At 59.4% G+C, this 25,971-nt stretch overlaps 5 protein-coding genes across 5 annotated transcripts; all 5 read right to left on the bottom strand.

The window, feature by feature from the left end:
• Window positions 1–832: 832 nt before the first annotated feature.
• Window positions 833–3,076, bottom strand: LSCM1_06109 (uncharacterized protein; the record flags this gene model as incomplete). The annotated part of the gene is made up of 1 exon (XM_067323541.1): window positions 833–3,076. The coding sequence occupies one exon, from the start codon at window positions 3,074–3,076 to the stop codon at window positions 833–835; it is 2,244 nt and encodes a 747-aa protein (XP_067178646.1).
• A 3,212-nt stretch (window positions 3,077–6,288) lies between these two features.
• Window positions 6,289–6,984, bottom strand: LSCM1_06110 (uncharacterized protein; the record flags this gene model as incomplete). Its single annotated transcript, XM_067323542.1, has 1 exon — window positions 6,289–6,984. The coding sequence occupies one exon, from the start codon at window positions 6,982–6,984 to the stop codon at window positions 6,289–6,291; it is 696 nt and encodes a 231-aa protein (XP_067178647.1).
• Window positions 6,985–10,097: 3,113 nt separating this feature from the next.
• LSCM1_06111 (uncharacterized protein) lies at window positions 10,098–13,301 on the bottom strand (the record flags this gene model as incomplete). Its single annotated transcript, XM_067323543.1, has 1 exon — window positions 10,098–13,301. The coding sequence occupies one exon, from the start codon at window positions 13,299–13,301 to the stop codon at window positions 10,098–10,100; it is 3,204 nt and encodes a 1,067-aa protein (XP_067178648.1).
• Window positions 13,302–19,353: 6,052 nt separating this feature from the next.
• LSCM1_06112 (uncharacterized protein) lies at window positions 19,354–19,686 on the bottom strand (the record flags this gene model as incomplete). Its single annotated transcript, XM_067323544.1, has 1 exon — window positions 19,354–19,686. The coding sequence occupies one exon, from the start codon at window positions 19,684–19,686 to the stop codon at window positions 19,354–19,356; it is 333 nt and encodes a 110-aa protein (XP_067178649.1).
• Window positions 19,687–24,881: 5,195 nt separating this feature from the next.
• On the bottom strand, window positions 24,882–25,055 carry LSCM1_06113 (uncharacterized protein; the record flags this gene model as incomplete). Its single annotated transcript, XM_067323545.1, has 1 exon — window positions 24,882–25,055. One exon carries the CDS (start codon window positions 25,053–25,055, stop codon window positions 24,882–24,884), a length of 174 nt encoding a protein of 57 aa, XP_067178650.1.
• Window positions 25,056–25,971: the final 916 nt, after the last annotated feature.

Consider the following 25,971-nt stretch of genomic DNA (forward strand, 5'->3'; position numbering starts at 1 on the left):
TCTCTCTTTCTCTCCCTTGTGCACGCGTTGGTGCTCTTCTCATTTACGTTTTGTCTTCTACAGCAACCACCACTGCCGGCACCCTCTCGGTGGAACACCTGAAGGGCGGTCGAGACGACGCCCGAGGAGGCAACGCCATGGAGAGGGAGAACAGAGGCGGGCGGAAAGGTGCAGAAGTGGGGACGACAACAGCAGGGCGAGAAAGCAAGAGAGAGGGAGAGGGTGGGGAGCGGATACGAGAAAAGGAGGAGATGGGGGCACTCAGACGAAGAAAAGAAGTGGAGGTACGTTGGAACGAGGAGGAGTGAAGGCGTACAATAGTGTGTTAGGGGGGAAGAGAGCAGGTGAGGTGATGGAGGGTACAAGAGGGGGGAGAGAGGGGACACAGAAAAGGGAAGAAATAGGGTAGAGGCGCATGGAGAGGGAAGATGGTATGCGCTGGGGAACAGAGAGAGAAGGGGGAGAGGGAGAGGGAGAGGGGGGGCGTGAGAAGTGTGCGGTCTCGTGGAGAGGTGGCGCGATAGACTGAACACACCTACGCACACATACACATAAGACGGCGAGAGAGACACTGACGCGCACAGCATCCGGAAGGGGGAGACTGAAGAAAAAATTCGACCGGCCGATCACGTCAATACGCTCAAGAGGATGAGCCGGCTCCGCAAAGCGCGAGATGAACGGTAGCCGCTGAGGGAGATGCGGAAGCAAAGACACGAGAGAGGCGGCCCACATGCGCCAAGCACGCATGGCATTACACGCCCATCCTCAATTTCTGCCGGCTCACAGAGGCTCTGCTTAAATGCCCCTATCCCTCACCTTGCTGTCTGAGCGGTCACGCTCGCAGCACAGGGCTGCATGGCCGCACTTGGGCGTCTTCCCATGCATGCGTGTCCAGCACACGCCGCTGCGGCGTCGGCACGGGGCTGTTGAGTTCATAGCTCGTAGACAAGTTATGGGAGCACCCAGAAACGCCGCCGGCCTCAGAGCCGAGGCTGTCGCTGCAACACTGGCACAAAGAAGCACCTAGGCCGCCTTCCAGTGTCATCGCCTGGAAGTTCGTCAAGCTCTGGGGTGCGGCGTGGCGTTGAGGACATTGCGGCAAGCGGCTCTGTGGCTGTGGCCGCGGGCGTTGGCCCTGTGCGATGCAACGGCCCGGAGTGCTCTTCTTGGGTATCTCGCGGCGTTGCGTGTTGACACCGCTACCCACCATGTCCTCGTCTGGCGGGGCAGAGGCGGTGCTCAGCCGAGGCGCCCCTCCTTTCGCAGCAGCGGCAGCTTCCATGACGCTGCTCTTGTCGCGGTGTAGATGCTTCTGCGTGACGGCCTCGGCAGCAACGGTCGTCGCCGTCGACACGCGCGGGGTCGCCTCCCGCGGACCGCAGTCTTCGTCGGTTTCAAGAGGGAACAGCTCCATAGGAGGCAGGGACGCGTGCGGCGTACGCTCGTGAGTGCTGATGGGGACCGTGTCCTCAAAGGGCTCTGCAGATCGTGCACAGTCGAATCCGTGCATGGTCATCGGAGCAGCCAACGCCGCCGAGCGACCCCATGACTGCCCCATCCGCCTCTCCTCGTTGTACGCAGCTGGCGGCGTCGCCAGCGAAGAGCGGGCTGCCGGCTGCTCAACGGCCGGTGAGCTGCCATCGCCGAATGGAGCATGGCAGGAACTGGCCTGGCAAGTGTTGCGCGCCGTGGTCGCCTCACGTACATCGCCGCGGCGGTCACCAGTCATTACCACCACCGTGGCTGGGGCTGCGCTCTTCAGTGGCTCGGCCTGTTTTCCGGCGTATGTGGCCACGCCAGGCGCCCCACTCAAAGCGGGACCCCCGAAGGTGTGCTGGTTGGGGTGCTGCATCACCGTGGCATCGACGCGTCGCACGGCTGCAGGGAAGGACGGGGTGCGCAGCGGCGGTGATGCGTGCGGCTCATCTGCTGAGAATGCGCAGCTGGTAGCCTTGCTGACACCTGTAGTGCCGGTAGCGGCACTCACCGGCATCTGGCCTGAGATGAGCTGTCGCTGCGGCGTGCCGCTGAATGCGCAGCAGCACTCATTGCTCTCATCGCCTCTCTCAAGCGCGCGCGCAGTAGGTGGTGCGCGCTCCGCGGACGGGTCCTTGAGGCACTGCTCCTGATGGTAGCCCGTGAAGCCGTGCGAAGAGCGATCGCAATTAGATGCGAAGGTGGCCTCTCTGCCAGGCCAGGCCTCGGCGCCCCCCTTCACCAGGGTCGCGCCGCTGCTGCCGAGAAGGAGTAAGCCTTGCGTCCCCGGCTGACTGCCGAACTGATCCTCCGGCGCGACACCGAGGCGCTCACCGCTGTTGGCCATCTTCTGGATGACCTCGGCACCCTTCGGAGCTAAGCAGCCAAGCACACTCAGTATGTTCGACATGTACACCGTGTTCACATCCAGGAAGTCGCCCATGGTGTGCCCCGTCACGTACAGCTGCCGCTGCATTAGCGACTCGTACTCGGCATCAAAGGCGCGCCGCTTCGCCTCGGCAGCCTCATCGTGCAGCCGCATCTTCTTTGCTTGTTTCGCGTAGAGCTTGCTCTGTGTCAGAGATAGCCCCTTGCGCATGTACTTGGCCTCTTTCTGGTGAACCTTCTTCCGCGAATTCATGGCCCTCTTGAGGGAGATCTTCACCTCATCACCGAGGTCGCGTGTCTTCTGCGCATTTGTCAGCACCTCGTGCAGCCGCATCAGCACCATCTGATGCATGGCGCTGTTGTACGACGAGTACTCCTCTCCATTCCTGAGGCTCTTCATCTCAGCCGAGAGCTGCGTGGCCGCGTTCTGCAAGCTGACCCCGTAGTGCTCGACGAGGCGGTTGTGAGCGGAGATCCTGTAGGCCTGGTTCACTGTGCTGTGCGGATTCGTGCTGTTGACGCACTGCGCAACTTCATGATAGCTCTGGCCAACGAGTGAGAGACAGCTGGCTACCTCGCGCATCGCCAGCACCGTTCGGGAGATGAACACATCGAGCTGTTTCAAGACCTTTTCGAGCAACCGCACCCGCTCATGGCGCAGCGCGAAGTCGTAGTGGCTGTTGGCCGGCGATGGGCTCTTTTCCTTTAGCATGTCTCGGTCGAGTGCCTGCCACCAAACAGAGAGAGAGAAAGAAAAAAAAGAAAAAATCTTACCGCGCGTGGATGTCGGCACACACGCACAGAGAAAAGACCTGCCTCCTCTGTTGCGTGAAGCGGGACCCGGTCCGCTTCCTCACCGTCGCTAGTACAGTGGCCACTCGCCGTCGCACTTGCTTTACCCCTACCCCCTATCTCCGCTAATCGCACTCGCAGAGGGAAAGAGCACAAGCGAGCAAGGGAGGACGAAAGGGTAGGGACGCACTGGAGATGAGGCGAGAAGAGAAGAGGGCTGCGGTGACGCCTGTCCCCTCACAGTCTCGCTACCAGCCGCCACTGTTCAATCACGACCGCCGGCTAAACGTACGAGCGAGAGCAATCGACCTCACCCGCGACTCCGTTCATGTGTCCCTTCCACTGTCGACGCCTATGCTGCGCTGCGGCGCACACGAGTCACTGAAAGAGGAGTTGAACAGTGCCACAAGAAAAAATGCACGCAGGCACACACAGCCCTCACGTCGTCGAGAAAGAGGAGAGGGCAGGCGCGCAGGATGGAGAGGATTGAGCGCAGAGGTGTTGCGGTGAAGGAGGAGTTATGGCAGCTTCCGTTACCGTCGGTGGGATAGGCCGGCACAAAAAGGGGACCCTCAGTGTTTGCTCAGCGTGTGTGGGTGTGTGGGGGGGAAGGGGAGGGGAAGGGGGAGGAGGTAATACAATACTGCGCGAGAGTGCGTGGATGCGGAGAGGAGGAGCGAGTGAGGGGGGAGAGAGCGGGTAGACATCACATCAAAGACGACGAGGGAGGACGGAGAGGAAAAGCGCGCAAGCGCGAAAGGGGTGTACGCATAGGCACACAGACACACACGTGCGAGGGGCACACTGTGTTTCCACCAGCGGAGAGAGCTCACAGCTCACGTCACAGCAAGAAAGCAAGCACGCCTTCTGGGTGTCGTGTAGCCGAAAAGAAGAATGGTGCCATGTGGACTGGACTGCGTGTCTGTCTCCATCTTCGCCTCCCCTCGAGTCCAGCGCACAGGAAGAGGAAAGGGGGGAGGAACGGGCGCTGCTGAGGAGGAGACGCCGAGTGAGCAGAGGTCCACCAACTGAGGAGACCGCGAAAGTTAAGAACATGACAACGAGCTGCAGCAGCGCGGGCACCTGCCGCTGTGAATGAATCGCGAGTACTTCATCATTTACCCTCCCCATCGCTTCCGTGTAAAGTGACTGCTTTATACGCTCAGCACTCGTGAGCACAAAAGAGTGTTTTTCTTTCACTCGATCGCCTGCGCTTCACCCTTAGTGTATGGGGCGCGATGATGTGAAGTGACGCTAAGCAGAGCGTCGCATCGTTCAGAGCGCAGTGCCACCAGCCCATCTTGAAGAAGCTACACGCAGCCCATGGAGAGCCCTTTCCCCACTCCCTCCGGTACGGATGCGGCGTCTTGGGTACCAGTGGGCAGGTCTGGGCTGGGGCGTTCCCACAGGGGTGTGCAGTCATGATCGCGACTGAGCCATCTCGCTATGAATCGGATCGATGATTCAGCAAACGCATACACGTCTCGAGTTCGCTCTGCACCGGTCCCTTCTGCATGCTACACCCACAGCCGCTCTAGGAGGCGCGCGGGTTGAGGAAAGACCGGAGTTTCCCAGCCGCCACAGACGCATGCCAGCCTCCCCGCCCTGCCAAGGCACACGCGGGCGCGCCCGGCCGACTCGGTCCCGCTCCACCGCCTCCCCTGCCCCCCACGAGATCGGCGGAAAGGGAGGGCGAAGTAGGCGAGCGTCCCTCCTCGGGCAGCGGCGCCGCTCTGCAGGAGGCGCGAGGCTGCGAGAGATGGGAGCACCGCACGCGCGCGCCTGGTGTGCTGCATCCAGAGAGGACATGCGGGGGTGTGAGAAGAGGCGGTGACAGCGATCGCCAGAGCAGGCGCGAAGACGTCCATACCAAACCAACGCCGACGTGTGCGTCTGCGACATCTGGGGCATCCCCTCCATCGCATCGGATGGGGCTGCTGGAGCCCCAGTCCCGGAGGTGTAACGAGCATGCGCCGAGTCGCCCAGGCCCCAGTGAGACGAGTCTCCACACCCCATTATGGTACGCCGGTGCTGGAGGCAGCACAAGGAGAAGGGCGGCACGCAGGCAGCGTGCAGGGTCTCCGAGGGCCCTCACCTGAGGCGGGGCGGCGTCTCCCCCCCGCTCTCCCGACGTCGGCCGGCATGCGCCTGAAGAGGGGTAGGAAGAGCTCCCGGCCAGACGCATGGCCCAATTCGACGGCAGGGCCATTCATCATGAGCGGCAATGATTCAGCCTTATTCCTACTCAGGCACGTGAGCCCTGATTGAATGCGCAGCATATGTTGACATGCTTGAGGCGTGTGTGGGGGGGAGGCACCACTGCACAAAGAGCGTATATGCATATGTATACATGCATACATCCATGGTGAGACGGAGACAGAGACAGAGAGAAACACGAGCCTCGTGCTCGGGCAGCTGCGCGGAGACTATCTGTCCTTTTGGTCAACAGCAGCAAAGGCTGAAACAGGCAAAGATCAAAAAACGCTAAGGAGAAGGAAAGGGCGAAAAAAGGGGGAGGGGGTAGAGAAAACGACTGTTTGCGCAGAAACAAAAACGATCCGCCCAGAAGACACGCGCAGGCACACACGCATACATATATACATATATATATATACATATATATACATATGTACAAGTACATACACGTACATTAAAAAAAGAAATTAAAGCGGCTGAACGCAGACACACGCGACCGAGGCAAAGGCACATCGGACGGAACAAAGTGAAAACTCAAAAAAACCCGTAAGCGAGAACTGTGCTCAGACAGAGGCAAAGAGAGACAGAGAGACAGAGAGAGATAAAAAGGGAAGCAGATGTCATCGCCCTCTCTTTTGCATGACTTTTCGGCTGCTTCGTTGCTTTTCGCTGTGTGGCTGCTGATCCTGCTGGTTTCGCGACCTGCTGCGTCCGCTTCGCCCCACTATCGACACTGCAGGGTGTTTTTGCTGGAAGCGTTGCTGCGCGCTTCCCAAAGAACATCAAACGCGTGGCGACCTGCAGCCCGCACATGTTGAGGCGCACAAGGCGGGGGGAAGGGGGTGGGGGCATGAGTCCATAGCGACAAGGGTACCGGCCTCGAGGGCCGCATTGAGCATATGTGGTCACACCTGCTGCGACGAGTAGCGTCCCTCTTTAGGACCGTAATGTCTTGGCCAAGCTCATGTAGTACTTGCCCGAGTACGAGTGCATGCCATCGATAACGCGCTCGATGGTCTGAGAGCGCTTCTGCAGCAGCACATTGTAGACATGGGTGAACTCCTCGTCGCCAGCGGCCACCAGCGCCTTTAAGGCGTCGCGGTCCGCCACCTTGGCAGCGAACTTCTCGTTGCTCGTGATGCCCTGGTTCTTCTTTGCGAGCTTCATCTCCAACGAGTCCACCTCGCTGCGCTTTTTCGAGTACTTCGACACGAGCTCATCCTGCTTCGTTTTGGCCTTCTCGACAGCCCTGAGAGTCTCCCTAAGCTCCTCCACGGCATAACTCATCTCATGTGTGAAGTCGCTCATGTAGCTAGCGAAGGGGTAGCCAGCGCTGGCGGGCGGGGTCGTATCAGGAGGGAGCTGCGCTTTGTTGCTCGCAGATGCGTTCACCGACGTGTTAGCCATGTGCCGATCCACTGCGGTGCAGAGGGTGTCGGCCTTGTTGCGAACGCCCTCGTTCTCCTCCCCCTGCGCGAGCTCACGGAAGGCGATGGCCAAGGCCTCCAGCGCAACGTCCAATTCCTTCACAGCGCCGAGGTACTTCCTCGCCGCCGAGTCGTAGCTCGAGCACGCATGCTTGAGCTTCTTGATGAACGATGACTGTTCATCCGCTGAGATCGTCGTAGACATTCTCACGCGCGGTGAGAGGTTATCCGCGCTATGTTCAGCCTTCTCTCGGTAAAGTTCGGGGGAGCTCTACGGGAAGTGGCCCCAGCGACGTCTGCGCGTGTGTGCGCACACGTTTGCCTCCAGGAGAGGGTCCGCTCAGCGAGAGGAAGAAAAGGGTAGGAACCACGGAGGAAATAGTGCCCAATCACAGAGAAGGGCAACCGAGACAAGTTCTGTACGAAGAAGAAGCGCCGGTGAGAAGCACAGCGAGAGAGGGGGAGGGGGGAAGCGTTCAAAATTTCTGCGGAGGGGAGGACACGTGGCGCAGAGGGGGGAGGATGGCTTCAACTGCAAGGGTCTCTGCAGCGGTGGAGATTTTTTTGTAAAGACAGACGGTGAGAAGGGGAAAGAAGGGAAGGGGCCGTTGGCAGCGAAGCTACGCAGAGGAAGAGGCTCAATAAGAGAGAGACAGAGAGAGAGATGGCTTCCTATTGTACGCATGCGTACGCACTCGTGTAGACGGTTGTGTGTATGTGTGTTTTGAAAGATGCTGTTGTGGGAGAGGGCGGGGTGAGCGAAATGTGGAGAAGGACGCAGTGGGCGAAAGTTCAGATCAGCCTTGGTAAGAGGGGGAGTGCAGCGAGGAAGGCTCAAGATTGCTTTGACGACTAGGTGCAGAGACACACTGCAGCACATCGTAAAGAGCTTGCTGGCGCCCCCCCTATCCTCGTATGTGGGCCACTTGCTACGGCTCTTCACCAGGGGTTCACAGCGCCCCCCCTCACCTTCCCGCTATCCTGTGGAGCACGGGAAAGGGGATGCGCACCTGAGCAGAGCAACAGATAGACAGAAAGAGATCGATGAACGCCTTCTCTGCAGACGCGTACATCCCAATTCGACACTCCACTCCGTCACACACACACACACACACGCAAGCGCGTGTATGTGTGATGGGGAGAGGAGTGCAGAGTTCAAAGCTCACATGTAAGCTTTACTTCTGTTTCGTTCCGCTTTACGCGCACATGCACAGCCTATTCGATGTACTGAGACAGGAGAAACGACAGAAAAAATACTACGGGGCACCGCAGCCGCCATGAGACAAATACGCCCAGAAAAACGCACTTCTACGCGTGCTTACCGCATATCCATCTCGAGACCACAACAACGCAGCTCTTCGCGAACGGCTCCATCCAACAGCGACAAAGAAAAAGGGTGCGAAGCGCCGAAATGGAAACACGGAAACAAAAGATACAAAGAGGAGGGGAGCACCGACACAGCGACACACACACAGACATATATATGCGCGTGCATGTGCCATTGACGGAGTCACACACACTCCCTTCGCCGCTGTGGCCGATACCTTCGTCGCACCAGGAGGATAAAAACGAGACGAAAGAGAGAGAGAGCAGCAGCAGCAGCTGTCGCGCACGCTTGCGTACTCACGCACACGCGCAGAGCTACGTACTCTTGGCCAACGCGCATGCGTATACACCATATCAGTCGTCTCCCACGCTCATCACCAATAAGGGAAGAGAGGGAGTCGCACTCCGTCAAGACAAAAAGAGGGAGAAAAACAGAAGGGAAAGACCATCACCGCCCCCTCACCCAAGAGTAGAAAAAAAAGCACACGACAGAGCGCAGACACCCAAACCTACAGACGCCAGCGCAACCACAGCGATGGGAAGAGGAACACACACACACACGCATACACGCACGTCCACACACAAAGTTTGAGGCGGAGACACCGGCGTACGGCACTGTATGCACAAAACATCGGAAAGAAACACCGAGAACAACGAGCGGCGAGCACCCGTGCTGGCAGCCAAACAGACAGATCCGAACATAAACGACACGGGCCTTTCTTCTTCACCTACTTTCTTGGCGAGGGAGAGAGAAGAGAGGGGAGAAAGCCGCCGGTAAACAAATCCAACACGCAGGCACACACACGCACACACATATATATACATATATATTTATATATACTCCCTCTTCCAGTTGAAGTAGGTGTTGAAAGCGGCGAGCAGTAAAGAAATAACGAAGCGACAAAAAAAGACACACACGCACACAGAGAGAGAGGAGAGAAGGGGGGGCGGCGCATCCATACGACAAGAGAAAAGGGAAAGAAGACAACGTCGAAATAAAAAAAGGCGGAGAAAGCGGAGCAGACCTGAAAGAGAAGTCGAAAGCAAACAAAGACTGAAGAAGAGACTAACACGCACAGAGACAGACAGACAGACTCAGGCAGAGGGAGAAAGAGAGCGGCAATCAAAGATGGCGCGCGCAAATGAAAGGGATGCAGACACAAGCGAAAAGAGCCCAAAGGCAACACCGCCGTGAACGTGAGAGAACACCTTCGGCATGACATAGAGACGATCAGGGGGAAAAAAATCACTTTCTTTCCCACACAGTGGAGTGACCGAAGGAGGAGAAAATCGCTCTTCGAGCCCAACAGACGAAGTGAAACGGGAAGGGCGGGGATCGAGAGAGACCGACAGACAGAGGGAGAGAGGGGTGGACGTAACCAGATGCGGAGACCAAAAGGGATACCGACTTCCGCCTATGCATATACGAGAGTGCTCGCCCTTCACACACATGCACACCGCCTCACCATCGCGCACGTGCGTTGCGTGAATGCGTGGGGAAAGGTGGAAGGGGTGGGGGGACAGGAGACGGAGAAGTGCAGAGGAGTGCGCTGAATACATGGCGGAGGCGAACGGGCACAACGACGCGAAGGTGAAAAAAAAAAATAGAAGCAAAGAGAAGAGTAGACTGCACTAGAAGGCCGTTTACCAAAGAAGACGCGGAGACACGCAGCACATGCGCGCACGAGCACTTTGGCCATACGCCAGCGACCCGTACTGTTGAGGTCGGTGCGTGCCCAAACACCAAGGCAAGTCAGCAGGCAGACAAAGAGAGAGGAAAGGCAGATGGGCAGGAAGTACTCGGGACTCCGCCCCCACACATTTCCCTCACGCCTTAGCCGGCTCACGCGACAGAGAAAGCGAGCTTAAAAAAAAATGGGCACAAAGGGGCGTGTACGAGGAAAAGACGAAGAGAGCGCGAGCGCTTCAGCTTTCAGCGCGCACGCATTGAGCCACCGTCACACCACACACACACACACACATACGTGCCGCTCAGCTCGTTGATGCCGGCGACAGCTGCTGCTGTTTCTTTCCTCGCGTGTTGCGAGAGCGGCGTTTATTGGGGCTGCCCTTCCCATCACCACCACTGCCGCTACCGGCATCCTTCGCCACGACGAGAGCTGGGGTAGGGCACAAGGCCCCGGACTTGCTTGCTGACGGACTGGACGCTGTCGCGTTGCCCCTCTCGCTCTCCCTCTTGTTGCTAGCGCCACCCCGCCCACCGCTGCCACTTGCGGTCGCACCGCCCGATGTCTTTGCAGCACCGGCAGCAGCCGCAGTTGTGGCGCCGCCACCACCGCCGCTGCTGCTCAGGCTGCCGTTCGTGTTTGCGCGTGCGCCGTCCTTCGCACTGTTGCCGCTGCGGCCCCCCGTGTTGCTGCTCTGCGCTGCCGAGGACCGCACGTTCCTGTTGCTACTGTTGGCGCGGCCGCCACCAGCACCACCACCTCCGCGCTGCTGCTGGCGCTGGCTGTTCTGGTTGCCGCCACTACCGGAGTCCGGCGCACCAGCGCTGGCACCGGCGCCTCCGCGGTTATTTGCTTGCACGCCGCCAGAGCCGGTGGATGACGCAGTCGCACCTGCAGTGCTCCCAACCGCACCAGCGCTGCTACTGGCGGAGTTGAGGTTCGCTCTCCCCTCACTCGCAGCGGCGGCAGTGTTGCCCCGCGCCAAGAGCTGCACCGGTGATGAGGCAGCGGCAACGGAGGAGCCGCCCGGGAAACTCACACTATTGGCCCCAGCGGCCGTGCCCGATAAGCTGGCGGAGGTGTCCAGTCGCCGTTGCTCCTTCTGTAGCTTCGCCACGAGGACGCGCTTCACTGTTATCATCTCGCCCGACATGAGTGTCGGCACTAGGCTCGCCTCGGCGCCGTTAACGCCGGCTGTGGTGGCGCGCGGCCGCGGTGGTGAGCCGGGTGCGGTCACTGGCCACTCCGCGTCACCCGTGTGCCCGCACACCAGCGGAATGAAGTACGGATGCTTGGGAGAGATGTCTAGCACCGGCAACGGACACTCTACGGGTTCCTGCACCCCCGGTCGGCCAGGAGCTGGGCCGATAGACGCGAGCGATGACGCCGTGGCAGCGCGGGTGAGGGTGCCAGTGGCCCCGCTATACATGTACTGGTAGAGAAAGTAAGCAGAGAGAGTGAAATCTGCCGCAACCATCAACGTGATGAGCACCGGCAGCGGGCGTGGAGGTGGCTGAGATCTATCCACCGAGTGCGCTGCTCCCGTGGTCGTGCCCTCCTGCAGCTGCTGCAGCTTTTCCTGTATGTTGTCCTCCTTGTTGTTACGGTTCTGACGCAGCGACAGCTCGATCTCGCGTTCCCCATCGACGGTAGTGTGCAGGACCTGGATGAACTCTGCCCATTCCTGGTCTGTCAGCGACTTCTGAGGTGGGTAGTACTGGATAATTATGTCCACATCCATCACATCGACTAAGGTGAGAGCGTCCCACGCAACAAGGGTGACGATGACAGGGGATGAGGAGGACGGCGACGACGACGACCTCGCAGTCGGCGAGACCCTCTCCACTGTCTCGCAGCTCTGCAAGTAGGTTGCGTAGCACTGCTGCTGAGCGCCGAGGCTGTCCATACGCCGCGTCGACACAATGCAGTTTGAGGACGAGGCCGATACCGTTGATGCTGTTGGCGTTTCCTTCGACACGCCCCAGCTTGCGATCAACGCGCTCAGCTGGGAAACCTCCTTGTTGTGAGTGAGCAACAGCACACGGTGAAAGAGGCCGCTGCGGTCCGTCACAATGCGGCGCAGCTGCGCCTCTTTGTCGGACTGGCTCTGTGACAGTACCAGGCGTATGCCCAGCGACTCAGCAGGCGAGGTGAGCCCCTCGTGCGGGTGCGGCATGAGGGCAACAGCCAAGGGACTCATGTACATGGAGGGTTGGATTTGGTAGTACCGCCGGCTGCGCCGGCTAAAGCACTGCCGCAGCGCTGCTGGCAGGCGGGAGACGGGCCCGCGGCAGACCCACATGTAATGGGGGTGCAGGTGCCCCGCTGGGGCGTAGCGCGGGTTCTGCCGCAGCGCCGTCGCGTACAGCGTCTGGTGCACGTCGCGCCATTGCTGCACAGCCTTCTCGGCACCCATCGGAGAGGTCACACTTGCGCCCCCAATCTCCTCCACCACGATCGACGCGATGTGGGGGTACACCCGCCGCATCTCAGGACTCTGTGAGGCCGCAGCGGCCGCCGTAGCGCCATTGCTCTCAGCGCCTTTTGCGGATTCGGTAGCCGCCACAGCCACACCATTGTCCGCAATAGCGACATCCACACCAGCGTTCAAGAGCGCATTCAAGTTCCAGCTAAGAAACTCACACGCGGTTGTGACAATGACGGAGACGAAGCATGGCCGCTCACTCGCTGAGGTCGCTGCCTTGGCGGTGTCGCTGCCACCACCACACTCCCCCGCCCCCTCAGCGTCGCTGGCAGAAGCCGCCGCCGCGATGCCCTCAGGGTGCGCTTCATCCTTCTCCGATGTTTGCGTAGCAGGCGGCAGCACGAGGGAGACGAGGGGTTTATTGCCGACATGCAGTACCGCGTTCAAGCGCAGTCCGCAGGCCTCTCCAAGCGACTGGCACACTCGGTGCAACTCTACCGCGCTCGTCTCCGTCTCAGCGACGATAATCGACACCTCCGGTGCCCAGTTCCGTGCGGCAAACGGCAACTGCTGCACGCGCCCATCCGCATCCGCGCGGACATGAGCACTGCTGTCGCTGCTGCCGCTGCCAGCACCTGAACTCGGCCCTTGCGTGGCACTCAGTAGGCAATGCAGCGTGTACAGGACAAGGAGTGAGCGGCACTCGATTAGCGCTGCCTTCGTACAGTACAGCGGTGCCGCACCGTCGTCATCCGGTCCTGCGGCACCCGGTGACGCCCTGCAGCCGGCTGCCGTCTGCTGCGGCGCTGCCGAGGAGGATCCCGTGGCTGCTAGTGAGGTATCGGCTCTAATGCTTGTATTGTGCACCCAAACGGCCGCGGCACTGCCCACCTGCCGAGTCCCCGTTGCGCATCGGCCGTCCACGATAACGTCAGCAAAGTCGGACGCCGTCCGCCGCAACACGCGAACGAGCAGTGGGGTCGGTTTAATGGTTTGGCCCTCCGACTCCACGGCTCTGAGCAGCCTCGCGTGCAGCGGCACGCCCGCCTCGGCGAACGTCGACGGAGGGGCAATCATACTCATGACGATAGTGATATAAGTACGGAGGACAGTGAGCCAGCTCAAGCAGACGACACACGCTTGGGCGACCGGGGGGATGGCGCCTCTTCCTCTTCCTTGTCTCCCTCCTTTAGCAGCGCCGAGAGGTGCGCGCTCACGAGCCTTCGCCCTCCGCCCGATTCCCCAAGAGGAAAAAGACCGCACCGGCAGAGACCCAAGGCGAGCGCGCACGCGAGAGAAAGATTGCCGCGCCCGTCACGCAAACGATTTTCTTGAGGGAGGGGAGTCAGAGTGGCAAGAGGGAAGCGAACAGGAGAACAGGAAAGGCAACCAGGCCAACAGAGCAGAGAAGGTCAAGGAGGGAGGAGAAACAAGGGACGAGGAGGAGGCGCGATACGACCGAAAGGTGCGCGGCCACTCGGAGAAAACACCTGAGACCAGCCAGAGGAAAAAGTAAGCGAAAAAAGCGGTTTGGCACACACACAAACACAGAGAGAGAGGGGGGAGAGACACAGAGAGTAGCAGACCTGCACGGATATGCGTCCACCACTGCACCCAATCGCAGACTCATGCAGCGAAGGGAAAAAAAAATAGAAGCACGCGTAGGCAGGTTAGCGAGAAGTGGGGCGCAGCACACGAAACGCACGCACTCACGAAGAAAAAAGAAGGAGATGCAGGCAGCAGGTGATACAGAAACGTTCACGCAGCAGTGCACCGGTAAGCAATTCGGCGCCTCTTCGGCTGTGCCTTCCGTACTCCTCTCCGTTTCCGCGATGCGCGTCGCTCTAATGCTGGGCTCTCGTTCTCCCTCTTTCTGCCTCCCTCTGTCTCTATCGCAATTATTATTAGCCTTTTTTTGGTGAACGTTTCCTGCTGCCTCCTCCGCTTCTCACGCTCACACACGAGCGCCCACAACAGCGCCCGACAAGTCCTGAGACTGCAAAGGAGAGGTAAGAGGAAAGGGGGGAAACGGGGGGAAGACCGCAATCGACGTCTTCCTTTCTCGATTCTTTTGTCTCGGCGAATCGCTCCGAAGGGAAGCAGGGGCACACACACAGAGACAGAGAGAGAGAGAGGTGGGGGGAACGGGGGAAGGCTCACGCACCTGATGCGCTCCTGCACACTTCGCTGTTTCTTTCCGTTTCCAAACGTTTCGTTGCGCAGTAGCGTCCGGCAAAGGCTGCCGGAAGGTGTTGCGCTGCGTCACTGGTGCGGAAGCGCTCGCTTGACTGGGTCAAGAAGGGTCCCCCAACAGTGGTTTCGCTCCTGCGCCCACACGCACACACACCTCCTCTTTAACTCGCACCGCACCGGCTTTTTTGTTGTTGTTGGCGCAATCTGCCGACTAGTTGGTGCCAACGAGAACGAAAAGAAGAAGCGATTCGTGCAGGCGAGTGAGGAGCTGATGAATTACAGGGGAGGGGGTATGCCTCGGCGAGCAGCCAGCGAGCCTCGAAGATGAGGGAGCAGACGGGGCGTCTTCACGCAGTGTGACGCCGATGAGCGGAAGGTACAAAGATCCGCTGCGGAGGCTGTCCTTTGATTCTGCTGTTGCTTCTCTCACCGAGTTCGTCCGCACAAGTCCCCGTGATGATGCCTTCCGTGTCCTCACGCTTTTTCTTTAGTATTACTTGCCTCGCTCCTGCACCCGCTGAGAGACGCGTGCTGCGCTAGTGATGGCTGTCACAGCGTCTTGCTTGAGCACCGCTTTGTACGTGGTCGAACGTGCCTCGGCGCGGGTGGGGGAGGGGGGGATGTATCGATCAAGACTTCTCGCTCGTGCGCCAAAACGATGGCGGCGACGCCGACGACGAGCCGATGAGCTGGAGAGGCGGGAGAAACCAAATTGCCGCCTCGAGACCGTTTCGCCGTCGTCGGTTAGCGCGGTCTGGAAGTCGGACGCTCGTTTGTGCCTTCAGCAGACTGCAGAGTCACTCTCAGACAGGCTGGCGGGAGCCGCACGCACTAAAGAGCGCCCACACGTATGCACGGACACCCCCCTCCGGCAAAAGAAAATGCGAGCACGCGCGATAGGCCAGCGAGCGCTCACAAAACCACCCGGGAAGGGGACGAAGCTCCACCGCAGGTTCAGCGTGCACAGAGACGCAGATGTGGGTGGGGTGATGGGGAGGAGAGCGTTGGGGTGAGAGGGTGGGTGGCAGAAGACGACCACTGGGATAAACGAACACAGAGAACAAAAGGAATAGAGGGCGCTCCGACTACTAAGCTACGTGTGATCTTATATCTTCTCGCATGCATCCGGTGAGGTGTGGAAATGAGGGGATGGCACAGGAGGGTGCGAATCCTCGATGAGGCACGAGAAGAGAGGTCGCGGGAATATAGGCGGTGTACGTGCGAAAGGAGGACGGCGAGGAGGCGGTGTGGGGAAGAGAGGCGGAGGGGAGGGGGGCAAACAGCGCTCGAGGCGAGAGGGATATGGGAAGTTGTCCATGGAACGGGATGTGAAAGGGAGGAGGCGAGAGGAAGGCATGTGGCGTTCAGGCCGTAGTCCCAGCAGAGGTCGTGAGGCAGGGGCCCTCGCGCCCAGCAGCATCCGTGAACGGAGAGAGCGAGGCGCGGCGAGCGAGAGAAGAGGAAGGAGAGGGGAAGGGAGAACAGCTGTAGAGAGAGAGCAGCAGCAGCAGCAAAGTGCGCTACACCCGCACCCTCTACGCACACGAGATCACGAGCTGGCATTGTACCGAAGTCTTCGGCCGCGCAGCGCACCTCTGCCGTTCGCCCTCTCTGCTTGAAGCTCCTGCTCTCCACCACAAACCGCACCTCTGCACCCGCCACTGCGCTCTTCAGGCTCACCCGCCTCACCATCCAGCAAGCTCCGATTCCGTAAACACTTCTGTGTGCGTGTCTGTGTATTTTCATGCATTTTTTTCAACTAACCTTTTTTCCTCTGAAACGTCTCTCTCATCTCTTTTTTTCTTCCTCGTATTTGCATCGACAATGTTCCTCGCCGCAGGCTCTGTTCGGCTTCTCTTGGGGACTGGCGGCGTATCACTTGCTCTGGGTAATCCCTTCCCGCTGGCGTCCTCTCGCCTACATCTCGGCCGCGCCACCGCCGCCCTCTCCAGCGGCGCTTACAGGCACGCGGCTCTTCAGGTTTCCCGTGGCGAGCGCTTCCCTGCGCGCCGTGTATCATGCGCGCAGGGGCGCGCTCATGTGGGCAAATAGTAGGGATAGAGAAAGGGGAGGAAACCGTGAGTGTACGCGCAGAAGTGCTGAACAGCTTTGCAGCGCCGATTCGGCAGCAAGGCGTGAGCTGCACGGCACTCGAATACCCTCCACCGCACACCCTCAGCCTGTCGCACGCGCGCGATCCCCGCCTTCTGCGAGGCAGCCGTAGGCACGCCCTACAGCAATGCGCCGAGCCAGTCGTCTGAGCGCGGCCCCCGCACCCAACCCTCGCCCGCAGGCATCACCAGTGGCCCCACCCGTGCATCCCTCTGGGGCGGCTCAGCCTGCCCACCGCAGTAGGCAGCGCGCGGGCCGGGTGAGAGGCGCCCGAGTCACGCCGACACCCCGCCCATCATACGGGCGGCACAAGCGCGTCCGCCACTGCGGGGCCTGGCCGCCGGCATCCCCACGACGTCGGTGCTCGGCCCTGCCACCACCTGCGGAGGGCTCGGCACACCGCAGGGGCAGGGGGGCTGCTTGGCTTCCCCGCACTGAGTGGGGCGCAGCACCCTCGGGATACCACGCAGGCACGGAGGGCGCTAACCTTCCGCTCCGAGAGCGAAAAATGCGAACTGCAGAGAGACGCACAGCGGCGGAGAGGACGATGCTTTTGCAGAAGGGGAAAAGGGGGGCCAACGATGTGGGCCCACCAGCCCCGAGCAGAAGGGAGGGGGGCCGCAGCCAGGCGAGAGAGGCGCCCCACCCCCACCCCCACGCCAGAACGCCGATGGGGGAGGGTCGCGGTGGAGAAGGGAGCAGAGAGTGAACAGAGGCATTCGAAGAGAGAGAGAGACGCGAATTCGGAAGCGAAAAAAAAGAAGCCAAAATGAAAACCGGAAGTGAGAAAAGGTCGTCGGCGACACTGAGAAGAGTCGGCAAAGGGAACGATTCCCCACGCACACACACGCACGCACACAGGAAGCGAAAACTAAAAAATGAAAAAAAAAAACGGAAACATCAACCGAAACAAACAAAAAGAGAGAGTGAGTCGCAGACGTTCACAATCCGCACGCACAGAGAGCGGTGCACAGCTATCCAGCGATGGAGAGACGGAGGTGTCAGGCAGACGGCGGATGGAAGCGGGGGCCGCGCAGTCACATCGAGTCATATACAGAGAAAGAGACGCAAAAGTGGCCACCGGAGTCGTCTTCGACGAGAAAAACCCCAGCCAAGACGAAAAAGAGGGGAGCGAAAAGAGACGGGAACATGCGAGAAATGAAACTTGAAAAAAAAAAGCGCCGCCACATATCAGCACTATTGCGACACGCATACACACACACATCACCCCCTCCACCGTGCGCGCGCATTGCCATCGTCATTCGACCGGAGGCCCGGATAGCCACCTTGGGATGATGTGTTGGAGGAGGAGGACCCTAGAAGCTGGGGACATGTAAGAGGAAGAAAAAAAAGAAACGGCCGGCACACTCACACCCACATGCACACTCACGCTCGCATGCGTAAACAGATTCTTCCTGAGCTTGTCAGCTCGCGTGTTCTGTCATTCGTTGTTTTTGATCGTTGAGATGCCCCGGATATCATTAGGCAGCGGCCCATTATGGCGAGAAGAGCGTTGCAGAAAGGTGATGCATTGGAGGGGTGGAGGCGAAAGGAAAAAATAGGAAAAGAAGCCGCAAACGCGCACCTCTCAGACACACGCGCCTTCTTCAAGGAAAGGCGCCCCCCCTGCTGTAACGGACAGTATGGGGTGCGCCGCCTGTGCCCCTTGGATGGATGAATGAGGGGAGGGACGGAAGGGGGGAAGAGAATGAAAAAAGGGTGAAGGCCACCAGGTGAAGAAACGATGACGTGAACGTAAGGGTGCTCCAGGGACTTTACCATTTCCTTTCCTGTCGCTCTGCTGTTCCGCATATACGGTGCGGCAGAGCAGCACGCACACCTCTTCGTGCGTGCATGTATAGGTTTGAAGAGATGCTGCCAATGAGCATGGGGGTGGTGGTGGGAATACATATATATATATATGTATAAGGGCTGTCATAGGGACTCGGGAGATAGTAGAGAACGGTGGCGGGGCGCCGAGGGAGTGGAGTCAATGGGGAGCAATAAGGTGTTGTTGGGGTCTGTCCGTTTTTTGCCATTGCTCCTATTCTCGTCCCCTTCTCCAATATACATGTGCCAGTGTGCTGTGTGTTCAAAAGAGAGCCTTCGCATAGCTGTGGGTAAGTCGATGGGTGTATGTGCCGGGGGGGCAGTCAGTGCATTGACGGATGAAAAAAGGCCACGCAGCGACCTTCTGCCTCCTCCACTCGGTGCGCGCAACGAGAGAAGCAGGCAGACACGCCACAGTCTCAAAGACCGCCAAACAAACACAGTGAGCAAGAGAGAGGGGGGACAAATAAAGGAAAAAAGAATGAAAGGGGCTGTACAGCGATTTGTATGTGTACGTCGGGAAGCAATGAAAAAGGGGGGAGAGGGACGACGAAGACGGCGGATTGCGGGAGAGGGGCAGGGGAAGGGAGGGAAAGCGCGCTCTTGCTTGGGGGGAGCACGCGAAAAAAAAAAATGAAAGAGGAGAAACAGAAATGAACACCGCATCCAATAGAAGGCAAAGAAGTCGAAGTCATATATAAAAAAAAAGGCGCACACACAGACACAATTTGGACGAGAGCCTCGTACGCTCTGTGGCTGTGCAATTGCATGGGCAGACACTGGGATGGTATGGAGGGGGAGGGGGAGGGGACGGAGGAGGCGCACGCGTTTCGGCTGCTGCGAGGCGAGCCCAAGACAAAAGCGAACACGCGTACAAAAGGGGTCGTATGCGTACACAGATGAACGCTCGCAAGCTGGGTGCACCTCGAGTGGACAAGCACAGCTCAAAATGAACGGTGATTCATATACACATGCAGACGAAAGGGGTTGTATGTGGTGCTCAGCCGCTACCGTTCATTTGGTTTTCGGCATCTTCGGCGATCTTCTGTCCCTCATCGGCCCCCTGTGCCTGCCCATCCTCCGTTGCGTCAGCCTCCTTCTTAATATCATCCGCCGCGTGTTCGGTGCTTTCCTCGTGATCGCCATGCGCGTTCTGCACGTCCTTCGCCTCGGTGTGTTCTGCCTCACCGCCCTTGTCCGACTGCTCGCACTTCGACCCAGCCGCTACGTTGGTGTCATGGACGGCCTTCTCGCCCTCATTCTGAAAGTTCTCCTTGCCCTCGTGCGCCTCGCCATTGGTGGCCGCCTGAGTCTTGGTGCAGGAAGAGCCCATGATGATGGCAATGAATACTTTCCGCGTGTCGCTTGCGTGTGCTAAGGAGCGTTCTTCTCTTTGAGTTAGCTGGACGCCAGGCCTCGGATGGGGCTTGCTGAATAAATGCGGGAGGAGGAAGGGAGCGTAACTTCACGTTTTGGCACGTATGTGTCTTCGGCGGGAGAGTGGGTCGGTGGGCGTAGGTCAGAGAGAAGGGTCAAACTCGTGGACGGTCAGCTTAGCAGCGAGCAACGTGTAGTAAGTAGTCAGTAGAAAGAGAAGCAATGAGACAAAGGCGTGCAAGGTGGACCGAACCGGCAGATGTGCACGCCAGCAGCCGTGAAGAACGTGATCCGCAGTGCGCGAGAGAAGAGCACGAGTGAAGACGGGGGAGGGTGAAGAAGTGCGGCAGATGCCAAACATTCGCGCATCAATGCACGTGGCACACGCTCCGAGAGAGAGAGAGGGCAGCGTGAAAAGGCTCTCAAGCCCGCTTTCTTCTCGGCAACACACACTCGCCATGCTTCATGCAGGACCTTCGTAAGTGCCGCTGCTGTCAAGCGAATCGGTGCGCACCTCTTCACCAGTGGGGCCCATGAGGGTCTCGGTAAGGCTTCGCTCTCTCCCCCCTCCCCCCATACACACACACACATACACACACACCGCAAAGGCGTGCTCCTTTTCATTTTCTTAATGTTTTTTGCCGTGAGGCGGCTGCACTGTGCGTTTGACAGCCCCGGAGGGGAAGGGGGGAGAGAGCCGGAGGTGGTGTAGCGCAGGTGCTCGGACAGAGAAACACCTCGAATCCACCTGGCGCGGCCTTCCATGCGTCGCTGTAATTCTGACTTTTTTTTGCCGCTCGCCACTTGAAAGATTTTACCCTGCTTTGCTTTCCTTGCTTTCTCTCACGGTGAGCCCTTTGTCAACGCTGCGGATGTACCTGACGCCGACGTCTGGAGACCTCCGACACAGCAGCACAGAGAAGAAGAGCAGAGAGGCGGATATGGGTGAAAGATGGCCAAGAGGTTCTTTGCTGTTATTATTTTCTCGTCTTCGCTTCCACTGAATGAGTGTGGTACGGGAGGGGGAGGGCCCCCCTTCGAAGCACGCGTACGCAGCCCCCTCCTGTGAAGCTGAAAAGGGGGAAAAAAAGACGAAAAACGCAAAAGGGGGAGAGAGAAAGAGACGAGGCGAAAGCGCAGCGGCGCTCTTTTTTCCCTTTTTTTGCCTCTCCAAAATCCTGAGAAATCGTACACATCTCTGCAGCAATGCCCATCATCTGCATTCTGTGTGTGTGTGTGTGTGGGTGGGTGGGTGGGTGTAAGTTCGTTTTGTTTGTTGTTTAAAGTTGGCTACCTTTTCTTTTGCTCTGCTGTGTTTTGTGTGTCTGTGTGTGTGTCGCCCGTGGGGGGCGTTGTCTGTCCGCGTGCGTCTGTCTGTGTCTGTGCCTGCGTGTGTGGTGCCAGAGTCATATGGGCGTGCGATCCTGTCAGCAAACAGAGAGAGCGAGCGAGCGAGAGAAAGAAAGGAAAGGGAGAAGGAAAGATGTCAATAGGGACAAAGAAACAACAACAAAATGCAAAAAGCAACAGAACAGAGGAGCGCAGTGGTGTGCGAAAAAAAAAAACGAAGAGAAAGAAACGCCACTGAAACCGAAGCCGATCATAACAAAAGAGTAAAAAAGAGGGAAAGATGGAGGGAGGGAGGTGAGCCGTCACCCACCGCGTTGTCCGGCAAATAAGAGGAAAGGTAAGAGAGAGAGAAAAGCTGACAGGCACCCCACACACACACACGAGACGTCGATGCAGACACCACCTCCCCTTCCTCTCGAGCCCACGCCTTTCCACGCCACCGAGTCGCTCGCGCTGCAGGCGTGCCGCCCGCGCCTGTGCGTGTGGACGTGTGTCGGCGGATGTGGCTGCGTCCGTCAACGGTGAAAAAATCGCTCAACGAAAAACGAGAAAGCGCGGTCTCTTCCGCTCTCGCGCGATCCATCTCCGCCTCACTGGATCACTGTCACTTTTTTCCTCCTCTCCTTCTATGATACGGGACCCACGCTGAAAACTCCTCATCCACAGGCACGTTCTTTCCTTCCACAAGTCCGCCTCCCACAGGCCCGCGTCAGCCAGAGAAGAGCGCACCACTTCTCCTCATCTCCTCCGATGCAGACTACTTCTCTTCGACCTCCAACGTCCCACCGCACCACTCAAAGAATCGACGGTGATAAGCGGTAACTCCACTCCCTCCCATCAGCATACAGAACAGCTCAGAAAACTTGCGCCTGCCACGAAGCCGAGCAAACAAAAAAACTGCTCAAAGGAGAACGACAGCAGCTGCAGAATTCATTTTGAAGCACAACAAAGGCAACTTTTTTCGGTACCATAGCCCTTTGCGACACCACCCACACGAGGCCGCTGCTGAACACGAACGCACGCTGGCGCGTACAGCGCTGTACAAGGCGCCCCACCCCCGAAATCCTAACATACGTGATCGAGCAGGCGAAGGGTAAAGGGCGGCGCGGGCAGGGAGGGCGGCATCCGCGCCCATGACGGGCAGCCGGCAACAGAGGAAACAGCCGAGTCCTTACAGGGGCAGCCACACGGCCGTCGGCGCCGGCGCTCTCAGCACACACACACACGCGAACCGGAGCGGCCACAGTGACGTAGCAGCAGCCCAGGCGCCGCGCCGCACACAGGGGGAGGCAAAGAGGAGAAAGGCTGGTCGCGAGAGCTGGCAACGGCCAGGAGGTGCAACCACAGCGACCCCGTGCACGCATTAGCCACTGTGCGAGGGATAGAAACATCAAGCGAGAGCCATGTACGCCATCCACGCGGAGAGGGCACTACTCGGAAACACACGCCGAAGCACAGCGCACTACTTCTCAGCAGCATGGTGGTCCGCATCGTGCTCATGGTCGCCCTCCTTGTGCTCATGATCACCATGATGGTGGTCGCCATGATGGTGGTCGCCATGATGGTGGTCGCCATGATGGTGGTCGCCATGATGGTGGTCGCCGTGGCCGTGATCGCCGTGCCCATGATCGCCATGATCATGCTCGCCGTGGCCGTGATCGCCATGCTCATGGTCACCATGATGGTGGTCGCCGTGGCCGTGATCGCCGTGCCCATGATCGCCATGATCATGCTCGCCGTGGCCGTGATCGCCATGCTCATGATCACCATGATGGTGGTCGCCGTGGCCGTGATCGCCGTGCCCATGATCGCCATGATCATGCTCGCCGTGGCCGTGATCGCCATGCTCATGATCACCATGATGGTGGTCGCCGTGGCCGTGATCGCCGTGCCCATGATCGCCATGATCATGCTCGCCGTGGCCGTGATCGCCATGCTCATGATCACCATGATGGTGGTCACCATGATGGTGGTCACCATGATGGTGGTCACCATGATGGTGGTCACCATGATGGTGGTCACCATGATGGTGGTCGCCGTGCCCATGATCGCCATGATGGTGGTCGCCGTGGCCGTGATCGCCATGCTCATGGTCACCATGATGGTGGTCGCCGTGGCTGTGCTCACTACCTCTGTTCGCAGCACCATTTCCTCCATCCTTCGTACCGTCCTTTCCGCAGTAGGATCCCATTGTTTATAGGCGGAGGAGATAGGTGGGTGTGTATAGAGAGGACGAGGGTGGCTAAGGGTGCGTGAAGCACAGGTGCGGGGCTAAGCGAGTCGAGTAATCCGTGTGCGGGGGCGGTGTAGAGACTAGACGGACGTGCAATAGCTAGTGAGCTGCAGACGGTCGTGTAGAGGGGCCTGTAACGCAGAAACTCTGTGATGACGCACGTCAGGTCAGGACGTCCGGCGAGAGCGAGGCGAGGAGGAGCAGCAGATACAACTGAAAGCCGCACAAAGAGAGAGCTGCAGCGCGGCCCAAGGCTACTCAGCAAGCGTGCTGCGCGCCGCCAGCTAGCTATGCGCCATCCGCGGCACCCATGCCGACTACATACGCGCGCGCACACGCGTGCAGGGGGGCTCGAGCAGGCAAGCAGTCGATGAGAAGAGCTCACCCGCATGGGGAGTGCGTCCGCGCGCAGAGCAGCGCACCTCATCCGCTCAGCGCCGAGGCGCGCCAGCCGCGAAGTCGCACCGCACACCGCGCCCGTGTGCGTGCGCGTGCACCCGCGCCGGCGCTCGCCTTCTCCTCTGTTGCGTTCCTCTTTTCGTTTCTACGGCCCAGTACAGCACTTGTGCCCCGACACGCTCGCGTGCGGAGACGAGCGCAGCTGCCGGGGGTGGACAGGCGCGGAAAGAGGGAGAGACGCACGGGCAGACACACGCCGCACCTCATCTCGCCACGCCACAGCCGCTGCGCGTCACCACAGTCACAGCGTGCGACCAAGGGACTGTAAGGGGAGGAGCAGAGGCGGTACTCCTGCACAAAGGAAGGGGATCAAGAGAAATAAACAGAGAAAGAAAGCGGTCTCGAGCGGGAAGAGATCGCGAAAAGGGAGAGAAGTTCAGCACAGGGGCTCCCAGAGCATAGCGAATGCGCACCACGTCAGGCGGCGGCACAGGGGGGCTTTCCGCGAGCACGCACTTACTGGCAGAGTCGCAGAGGAGCGCACAAAGTCGGGGAGATGCGCCCCACCGGTGTCCCTCTGCATACGGAGCAGAGGGTGCTCCGCCAGCACCGCGCTAGGGGCGGAAACCAGGTGCCACCGTGTGTGCTGTGTAAGCGTCGGAAGGGAGGGAAGGGAAGTACCCGTCGCTGTGTAGTAAGAGAAACAAAAGAGGCGACACAAAGACGCAGAAAAACAGAGAAACGCAGCCCACGCAGGGATAGCGGGAGGGAGCCGCCTACGTGGGCTGCGTCAGCGCACACAGGTATACACATTCACGCGAGTGGCGTGTGCGGGAGGAGAAGTGTGCAGACGGTGGTGCAAGCAAGACCGCGGCGCCAGCAGCGTCCACCAGGCACGCATCCCCCAGTTTCCCTCCAAGATGCTCAGAGATGCAAGGCGGGACAAAGGCGGGACGAGTGCGCCATCGACACACGTACGCGCGCGGCGGAGGGACAGAGAGCAGCCACCGCAGAGGGCGGCGCGCGAGAGAGAGGGGTCCAGCACAAAGGGGTTGCCTGTGCGCGTGTGACACAGTGCATGCGGCGGTGGCCCGCAGGCGGCACAGTCGCTGAACCACAAGATCCAAAAGATATACAGGACAAATAAGGGAGGCGCGCACGCGGTCAAGCTACTTGCCGCCGCTCACCTTGTCCTTGACGCTCTGCATCGCGTTGCTCAACGCGTCACCGACCTCCGCAGTCTTGTTGCTCAAACCGTCCTTCATTTCCTGCATCTTGCTGTGCGCGTTGTCGCTCGCCTCCGCAGCGGCGTTGTTCATATTGTCTTTCGTCTCCTGGTTCATCTTGGTGTGCGCGGGGTGATGCCGGCTGTGTTCGTGTTGTGTGCCTGTCTGTGCGAGCGGAGAGTCCTGAGAGGAAGAGAGCTCAAGAGGAGTGCGAGTGCGCGCGCGTATGCCGAGGCGGAGTCTGCGGTGAATTACGTCACAGGAGATATGCGTAAGGAGGCAGTGGCAAAGAGAGGGCAGCAGGCGTGAGCACTAACAAAGCAGAGGCACAAAAACAAATGCGTGAGCAGCGCGCCGCAAAGCGCTCGCAGGGCACGAGCGACACGCCACGGACAGCTGGGCAGAACGCAAGGTATCCTCGCAAGCCGCGCCGCCGCCGACTACATACGCGCGCGCACACGCGTGCAGGGGGGCTCGAGCAGGCAAGCAGTCGATGAGAAGAGCTCACCCGCATGGGGAGTGCGTCCGCGCGCAGAGCAGCGCACCTCATCCGCTCAGCGCCGAGGCGCGCCAGCCGCGAAGTCGCACCGCACACCGCGCCCGTGTGCGTGCGCGTGCACCCGCGCCGGCGCTCGCCTTCTCCTCTGTTGCGTTCCTCTTTTCGTTTCTACGGCCCAGTACAGCACTTGTGCCCCGACACGCTCGCGTGCGGAGACGAGCGCAGCTGCCGGGGGTGGACAGGCGCGGAAAGAGGGAGAGACGCACGGGCAGACACACGCCGCAGTCGCCGTAGGCTGCCGAAAAACAGCAAAACGAAGGGGGCGACAAACATACAGGGGAAAGGGAAAGAGGAAGAGGGGCCCGAAAAGAGAAAACTTGGAAAGACAGGAGGTACAGTGTGAGAGATCATAAACGAGGAGCGAGACGGGATGGCGGAGGAAAGAAAACGACCTTCAGAGGAAAGGGGAGTAGACGAGGGAGTGGAAAGGGGCGGGACGGGGAAGGGTGCGTGTGCATCCTCTCGAAGCTTGGC

The sequence above is a fragment of the Leishmania martiniquensis genome, chromosome 23 (assembly GCF_017916325.1).
Source record: "Leishmania martiniquensis isolate LSCM1 chromosome 23, whole genome shotgun sequence".
Lineage (NCBI taxonomy): Eukaryota > Euglenozoa > Kinetoplastea > Trypanosomatida > Trypanosomatidae > Leishmania > Leishmania martiniquensis.